This window comes from Maylandia zebra, linkage group LG20 (assembly GCF_041146795.1).
Source record: "Maylandia zebra isolate NMK-2024a linkage group LG20, Mzebra_GT3a, whole genome shotgun sequence".
Lineage (NCBI taxonomy): Eukaryota > Metazoa > Chordata > Actinopteri > Cichliformes > Cichlidae > Maylandia > Maylandia zebra.
In genome coordinates, this window is record NC_135186.1 from 24,600,790 (window position 1) to 24,609,542 (window position 8,753).

Here is an 8,753-nt window from a genome sequence, read left to right on the forward strand (position 1 = left end):
ACATTTTACTGCAGACAGTTTTATTAGTGCTGAGATGGAATTTCCTAACATTTCTAAATCGCTGTGTCCATTTCAAATATTTTCATTTAAATGCAGAGATGTTAAATTACTTTCAAAGATAAAGATCAGCAATTAATATTAATGAATCTCCTTGTGTTATTCACACTGTCAAAACATTAAGGGTGGTCACGTGCTTTGCTAAAAATTTTCTGCAGATGTTACAAACACAAAAAACTCTACGAGGAGACTGAAAGCACAAAAAGAGAGTCATGTTAGGACTGGCAGAGCAGCACTCAAGGTGATAATACTTGCTGGCATTCATGTAGTGTTAATATATGTTTGACCAAGAAAAAGAAATTAACCTAAGAATTTATTTAGACTTAACAAATATGAATGACTTCCTTACACAATGGAACTTCAGTGAATTTTAGATGTTTTATGCCTACAGTGTCCCTTGGCAAATAGTGTTTCGTACCTGCTGGGTGAACTGGTTGGATGAACTCTGAATGGACATTTCAGGTGAAACTAGTGATCAGATAACAAGCCGAACATACAGATCTTAGCTGTGATGTCTGACATGCCGGGCTACCAGCTGAACAACACACACGTGCAGCCAAAATTCCTGTACTGTAACAAAAACAAAAAAACATCAGGTTGAGGAAGCCTTTTTTTTGGCTCCCTGCATAAGATGCAGCATATTTATTGGATGACATAGCAGGTGCAATAAACTGAAGATTTTGGGAATGAAAAAGTCGGGTTTGACACCTTCATTTAGTTTAAGAGTTAATTAACTGGCTGACTGCAACAATTGTAATTAAAACGTTTGCTAGTCAGTGTAACATTAAGCTACACTTTTTTTTAGTGGCAGGCCACATACATGGTTTAATTCTGTGCAATGCATCTTTAACTACTCTTACAAATCTAATTGGTCCAGGCGTATTGACTAAAATTATAATTCAAACACTAATAACAACTTTGTCAAATAATCTCTTTCCTTCAAACACTGGGCTCCCCAAATTTTGTAGTAAGTGTTAAATTCCACTTCTTGTTTGATAATAACATGGTCATTTGGACTGAGTTATTTGTGGGAAAGTTGGATGTAAAATAATGTGCGCTTTAGCTCTTTGCTAAGGGATAAATGAAAAGCAGGAAGTACAATTACTACAGAATGAAGCACCAATACAAGACTTCAAACATCAATGAAACAGATTTTACACATTAAAGTCTGCAAATTTAAGACATTTAAAGCCATTTCTCCAGAGAGAGCGGAGTAGTTTCTGAAAAAACTGTAGTCAGTTACCAACTACAAACCCAAATCTCAAGTTGAACTGTGCTTCATGTAGGCAGCAGGTTTTAATAAGGTAGAAGAAGCACTGTGTTTCTGTAGTATCTTTTTTTGATCGGGGGGGGGTCATCACAGGTCTGCCAGTGCTATAGGAGTGCAGTGCTATGATAGGATGTGTGAGCTCATCTTTATAGCTTTGCAGCTATGGCAGCGTTTTGACTTTGTTCAGAGCTTCTACTGAAGAACCATCTGACTGTCTCATTTAACATTTGTTAAAAGTGACATTGTTTTATCTTCATTTGTTCATGTTTGCATTTTTACAGCTGGGCAAATAGCTCCAGACATGCCTAAACAAATTCACTTTTACTCACAGTGCTCTAAAATTGTACATGTGCATTAGATTTGAGCCCTTGACCTAAACAGGCAAGGAAGCCTAAGAAGATGTTTGGAAATTCAGGAAATGACTACTGAAGTCTTGTATGTATTTTTGTTGTGGCATGAACTTCATTTGTGATACAGCAGACCTCACACAAATTAAATTCTGTGGGCTCAGAAGTCGCATTAAGTGAGCTAACCTTGTGGGACTTGGTAAGTAGCAGGTGATCAGGAGGATTTTGAGGGAAATGTGTCAGTGCTTCTTATTCTTATTCTTCTGCTCCTGGAGGGTTTTCTGTAGCTCTTTTAGGTTCTGTGTCAGAAGGTCAACCTCATCGAGACGCCCGCTGAGCTTTGCATCAAAGATGTAGGCCCTAATGTTGTCTATCTGCTGTAGCAGCAGCTCCTCCTCTATCATGTCCACATCCGGCAAGACCTCATCTTTGTCATCCCCGTCAAATGGGTTAGTCGAGACTTCTGGAGAATTTCCTGAAGCCTCTAGGAATGGGTTACCTTCATCTGTGTCATCATCCTCAAAGGGGTTGCGTGAAACAGTCTCAGCCTGTTTGTCCTCCTCTGCATCTTCATCTTCATCAAAGGGGTTGTATTCTTTCTTTCCGTTGGTTACCTCTTTGTGGTCCTTCTTGATGTCCTCAAAGAATGGATTGGATGGATCATCTTCGGTGGGTGTGGAATCATCCTCTTCAAAGGGGTTAAGGGAGGTGTTATTCTGGCCTTCACCGCCAGGAGGCGTTACATGGCCTCCTAAGCTTCTCAACCTTGGGGGAGACTCCTCCTGGCTTGTGAGAGCAGGGAATGCTCTAAAAGACGGAGGACTTCTTTCTGCCTTAGGAGTCAGCTCCTCTGCTGGTATGTCCTCCTCTCCCTGGTGACCTCCAGTTGGAGTGATATCTAGAGACCGCTCCCATTTATAGGATGGCTCGAAGGAGTTTACAGCGGAGCTCCATTGCTCTTTCTCCTCCCTTTCCCAGGTCTTCAAGCGATGCAGCTCCCCCTGCTGCAAACTCTCCTCTTGAGCAAGCTTTTCTGAGAGCGCAAGAGCAATACTGGTCTGCTGCTGGTCATACTCATCCTGCAGCTGGCGCAAGTTCTCCTCTAACATGGCTACTTCGTCTGTTCTCTGAGCCTCCCGAGCTTGACGAAGGAATGACTGAATGTTCTCGATCTGCTGCAGAAGGGGGTCTTCCAGTTCGCCACGTGTGTGGACGGAGTCCGCGGAGGGAAGCCAACCACCAGCTTTGGTAATTCGTGGCTCTCTGGGGGTCTGTGGCAGCTCTCCATTGGCATTCACAGGTGGACGGCTTCTTTCCTGTCTCTCCTGCCTCCTCTTCAGAGCCTCCTGTGCTGCCTGTTGAGCAGGAATCACATGAAGGTTAACACATTTAGCCACATCTGTCCAGCGGAAAAAAATAATAGTAACAACATACAGGAACACAATCGTACCAGTCTTTCTTGTTGCAGTCTCTTCTCTTGTTCCCGTTTCCTCTTTTCTTTCAGCTCTTCATATTTGTCCTTAGTGGGTAAAGACATCAGACCTAACAGCTTCTCCTGAAACAGAAGACACAAAGAATGGGCAGATTCATACAAATAAAGAATTCCAGGATGAAGATATGTTGCAGAAACAATGTGTAAATGTACTGTAATGCAATGATAAACGGAAACATGCTGCTCTTAAAAATTTCAGCCCCAGACAACATTACAGCACATATAGCATATTATATTTGTGGTACAACACATTTTTCTCTCAATGAAAAGCTTTGTTTACAACAGCAGACTTTCATCAGCTCAACATACAATATGATGACTGAAGCAGAAACAGATTTTACAGACTTGGCAGGTTGCTCATTATCAGTGAACTCCTGTAAAGTAATACTGATAAGAACATGGCAATAGGCAAAATGTGCTACAGGTCATGAACTGATTTTATATGGACTATCCCTTTAAGATTACAGTAAAAACACTGATACAGTTAAATCATTTCTGGTATATGATAGTCATACTACAGAGAACCCTGTTACTCTTATTTCTAGCTACTGCTATCTTGGAGCGTTGAATGATTCAAAGTTTGAAATAACTTTTAGTTATCTTATATTGGGCCATGTCAGTGCAGCCAAGCCATTTTAGCTCCACCCCCCTTCAGGCCAACTTTCTTCTGATTGGTTTACTCATTCAAACAGAAGGTTTGAGCAGAAGATGGTTGGGTCTTCTATGCCCACTTTGACCACATGAGAGATAATCAAACTAAGCATAATATAGAGCCAAGAGGAACTGTGTTTAGAGCAGCCTGAAGACGGAGCTTTTGTGCTCATAGAGATCACTTCTACATTCTTTGACCTCATTATTTCAAATTTTATTATAAGCCTGCAGTTAATTAATTTTCCTGCAGTTTAGCTGCTGGCTGAAGTACAGGAAAGTGGTCATTCCTCCAGAATTTCATTACAAGGATGGATGAAGAAACATTGTGTTTCTTCATCCATCCTTGAAATTTCCCCTTGTGGGACTAATAAAGGTATATCAAATCAAATCAAATCAAATTGTGTTTTTATGTATGAGTGGAAGTTGTCCTGACCTGGACAAACAGCGTGGCGGTATAACGGATCATTTTCTGTAGCTGGAGCACCTTCGGATGTGGTTGTGGATCATCCTTCAGTCCTAGTGTTAAGATCTTCTTACTAAAAAGAAAAGAAGCCAATTTAATCTTTAATAATGGCATAGTTGGCAAACACGACAAAAGTTTCATTTTGAAGCTGCCAGTCATGACTGCCATATACCTCAGAGCATCGATGAGTTCATAGTATTTCTGGACTTCCAGTCTTAACCCACCAGCAGTGTCAAGATTGTAAGTGGTTTCTCCAGCACTATAAAAGTGTACAGATGACAGCAAGTACTAAAACCATCTCTCCAAACTGAAAAATAAGCAGCTGTTATAAGAAAGTATGAAGAAGTACTTTTTAAATGTGGCTTACTTGAGAGACTCAGCCATTCGGATATACTCTGGAGCCTTTTCATCCACCTTCTCCATGCACATCCTCAGCCTCTGTCAGGAAGACAAATTCAAAGCAAGTAAACAACAGGAAGCTCCACAAGAAACACATTAAATGACAGGAAGGATAGAACAAAGCAAACTCGAGAGGTTGCAAAACAATTCTTAGAATCGACCGCAATGCAAATGGGAACAGATAAAGAACCTGATCTTCACATTAGGAATTAAAGTGATAAACTAACCTCATAAAGTTTCACTATATCTGGCACATGGTCCTTCTCTTCTAACTTCTGCTGTCTCTTCAGAAGTGTGTCCATACAGTGGTGACAGCAGCGAATCTTCTCATCATCCTTTTCCTCCAGCATGGAGGTTACACTGCTCAAACTGCTGATGCTGCCTCTCCTAGAGCCCATCCCGCTGCTGCCACCTCCCGCTGGTGGAGACTGGGACTGACTGGGACTTCCGGGTACACACAGTGCTTCTCGAGTCCCAGCGATAAGCTTCTCTGTTGAAGGTTAAATAAAAAAGACATGCAGCATTATGACACTTATAGAGAGACTTTTGAGATCTGACAGTTTTCTGTATTTCCCAAGTATTTGTTCATGCTTACGGGCCAGGGGTAAGGGAACAAACTCCATGCACTTCCTACACATGATGGACCCGCAGAGGCGACAGTGATGCCGTCTGTTACGTATGTTGAACTTGTTTCCGCAGTCGGGACAAAACGGTACGTCTGAATCATTCACCCATGACACTACAGACTTCTCAATGGCTACAAAGAGGGATACATTTTTATTATTTAAAATATTTTATGAAGCACAGTTACATATGTAAAGAATATTCAGAGTTATAATGAAAACTCTAACCTCTGATCTTAGCAGCATCTGAGTTGGCTCTGTCAAATGATGTCAGCTAAAACATCATAGTTTATGGTAAATGAGCTGCAAATTTATTTCCAGCAACAGAAGAAAATAAATTGTCTGAATGAGGTAATGTAACCAAACCTTTTCCAGTCTAATGATGAGCTTGTTGACCTCAATGACATAATGATCTATCCTGGCTGCCCGGTGCTTTTTAAACAAGTCCAGATGACTTCTGGTTACTCCTAAAAAGCAAAAGAAAAATATTTTTTTAGTGTCTTGCATTAACAAATATTGTTGGTTAGCAGTGCTACAGATGACAGGTTTTGCAGTCTCACCCAATTCCTGAGGCTCCCACATGTATGGGTCCACTCCACCATAGTAGAAGGACTCATAACTGCCAGTATCCGGTCTGTCGTCCCCATCCCTCTTCAGCAGTTTATCTTTGGCTTTCTTTGCTTTCTGAACCAAACCTGAAAACAGTGAGACAATACGTACAATGAAACAGTGCGTAAATGTATCCTGAAACTGTGATTCTTACGCTGATCCAGAGTTAATATTTATAATGACCACATTTTCAGTTTATTCATCCATCTTTCAACATGTGATTGTTGTTATCATGTTTTTCTATTTTCAAGTTCATTACAGTACTATTAATATGCAAATGAAGCCAACCTGCGCATGCATCCTTCTGGCCTTTTCATAATTCAATCATATTCCTATTATGTAGAAAGTTGCAGCAGCCAACACGGACTGCAAATTCATCCTGACAGCAATTTCCTATAATCCAGTACAGCAGTATTCTTATATTCAATTGCACTGTTTATACTTCTCCTTTTATATGTAAATTGTGTGTGTATATATATATATCCCCTACAAGCCACATGATCAGACTCTAGATATTTTTTTCTACTATTGGCTCTGTATGATGTAAATGAGATGTACTTAATATGTTCATCTGCAGCACACAGCTCCTGTAGTGACCATATAAGACTCATCCACACTCTTGGAGGAATCTAAGCTTAAATTCTTCACTTCTAACAAAGGATAAACTTCTAGCTGACCCAAGACCCAGTATAAGATAAACAAGAATACGTTTAACTTGTGACTAGTCACACTAGCAGGGTCCACAAATAATAATGGTAAATGGCCTGTATTTATATAGCGCTTTACTAGTCCCTAAGGACCCCAAAGCGCTTTACATATCCAGTCATCCACCCATTCACACACACATTCACACACTGGTGATGGCAAGCTACATTGTAGCCACAGCCACCCTGGGGCGCACTGACAGAGGCGAGGCTGCCGGACACTGGCGCCACCGGACCCTCTGACCACCACCAGTAGGCAACGGGTGAAGTGTCTTGCCCAAGGACACAACGACCGAGACTGTCCAAGCCGGGGCTCGAACCGGCAACCTTCCGATTACAAGGCGAACTCCCATAATACTAAACTTAAAATGAATAATAATAGGTTTCCTTTCAAAAGCACTTTTTTTCCAGACTAGACAGTACACTGTACGATTTTGTGTCTTTAGAACACAACAGGAGTAAATTAGCCCTGTAGCCAAAGAGTAAAACACAGAATCTGCTACTAACTTTTTAGCTGTCCCCGAACATGGCGGTCATCTCCAGAGTGCTCCTCTTCATAGTGGTCTTGGAGTTGGTAGAATGACTGGAGGTCCTTTAGGCACAGTGGGCAAAGAAAACCCTCCTTTACTTCACCTGTGCCCTCAAAGGGGGGCGGGTAGCTGGAGGCCATGACAACAAGTGTCAGTGCTGCTGCAGAGGGGGTGCAAAGTGGCACGTTCTCACTTCGGTCCACATCTCATGGGGTGTGCAACCTACCCCACAGTAGCTCCATAATGCCTGAGAAAATCCCAGGATACTGAGGAATGAGAGAAGTACACTGAGGCCACATACAATACTGAACAAAAGACTTGAGCCACCGATAATTTCTTTATATTTGCAATGCAAAAACGTAGTTTGTACAATTCTAACAAGCTTGTAAGTCAATATTTGTTATGACCAGATTTATTCTTCAATACAGGATGAACTCTCTTAGGCAAACGCTCTTTTAATTTTTTTGGTCATCTTCGGGAATTTTTCTCCACGCCTCTTAAAAGAAATTCAAGGCTCTTCTTTGTATGTTGGCTGTCTTTTGTTCTATTCTCTGTCAAAATTACCCCCACACTGCTTCAACACTGTTAACGTCCAAGTTCTTCAGAGGCAAATCCACGATTGATAGTGTGACAGTGTATGTTTTTCTATCCAGGTATGCTTTTACTGCATTAGAGGTGTGTGTTTGGGATCACTGTCATGTTGAAAAATGAACCCACTGCCAATCACACGCTTTCCAGATTCTATTGCATGGTGGCTCAGAATCTGGTGATGCTTTTTTGAGTTCACGATTCATTCAATTTTGCCAACATCCCCAACACAGCTGGCTGAAATGCAGCCCATAATCATGGTTTTAGACACTATTATACCTCTCCGTGGGGCTCCTCCATATAAAATAATGATCTGAATCAGAACCAAAACCAAAACTGTTGGTCTGAGAAGAGAGAATGTTTGTATGCTTGAATGATCCATAAGTGTTGACTTAACTCAATTTTAAGCTGCTTAAAAAACAAAAATACATTCCTCTGAGTATTGAACATCTTAAAAAACATTAATACATTAATTAATACTTACATTTAAGGTAATAATATTGATTAGAATACTATTATGCACATTCAGATAAATTACTATTACAACTGCATTATAATAGCTGAACTTAGCTTAAGTCGACCCACGCATTTAACGGGAAAAAACGCTTAACTGGACGGGAAGTATTAGGTTCCCTAGCTGCATACCAGAGGTGTTTTACTAAGTGATAGCTGGATACGAGCCATGAAAGGACTTACCTTTATTGTTTATTATTTAGGCTAACTTTGGGCGCCGTTATACCACACAGAGGATGTGGCGTTAGCAGGAGAAAGCTAGCAGCTGCTCTCGCCTTCTTTTGCAATCGTTTCTCCCCTCACGCTGTTCGAAAACGCGACATTAACAAACTTCCAACTGCACAAAAGCAAACAAATGCCTACTGACTATTGGACGCGATAAAAAAAAATCTGCACTTAGCCTACAAATGAGCCCGACAGTAGCTGTGTTGTTGACAGTTCGAGTTTTCACTGACAGAAGCACAACAGCAGCGCCAGCAGCCCTGCCTGGTCATGTGACTGACATCC

General features: G+C 41.1%; 1 protein-coding gene across 3 annotated transcripts; it reads right to left on the bottom strand.

Annotated features, from left to right (window-relative positions):
• Positions 1 to 3: 3 nt before the first annotated feature.
• On the bottom strand, positions 4 to 8,750 carry rbsn (rabenosyn, RAB effector). Of its 3 annotated transcripts, XR_191058.4 has the most exons (13): positions 8,430 to 8,750; positions 7,123 to 7,411; positions 5,863 to 5,997; positions 5,669 to 5,769; positions 5,531 to 5,576; positions 5,275 to 5,436; positions 4,907 to 5,169; positions 4,648 to 4,718; positions 4,453 to 4,539; positions 4,251 to 4,353; positions 3,125 to 3,229; positions 1,861 to 3,029; positions 4 to 627 (listed from the first exon to the last, which is right to left on the bottom strand). XR_191058.4 is itself a non-coding variant. In XM_004546120.4 (12 exons), the coding sequence occupies exons 2-12, from the start codon at positions 7,283 to 7,285 to the stop codon at positions 1,914 to 1,916; spliced, it is 2,352 nt and encodes a 783-aa protein (XP_004546177.2). In that variant the 5' UTR covers positions 7,286 to 7,392; positions 8,430 to 8,750; the 3' UTR covers positions 4 to 1,913. The 3 variants fall into 3 exon arrangements, 2 of the variants coding, with proteins under 2 accessions (XP_004546177.2, XP_004546176.2); XM_004546120.4 differs by having other exon boundaries at positions 4 to 3,029; positions 7,123 to 7,392; XM_004546119.4 differs by having other exon boundaries at positions 4 to 3,029.
• Positions 8,751 to 8,753: the final 3 nt, after the last annotated feature.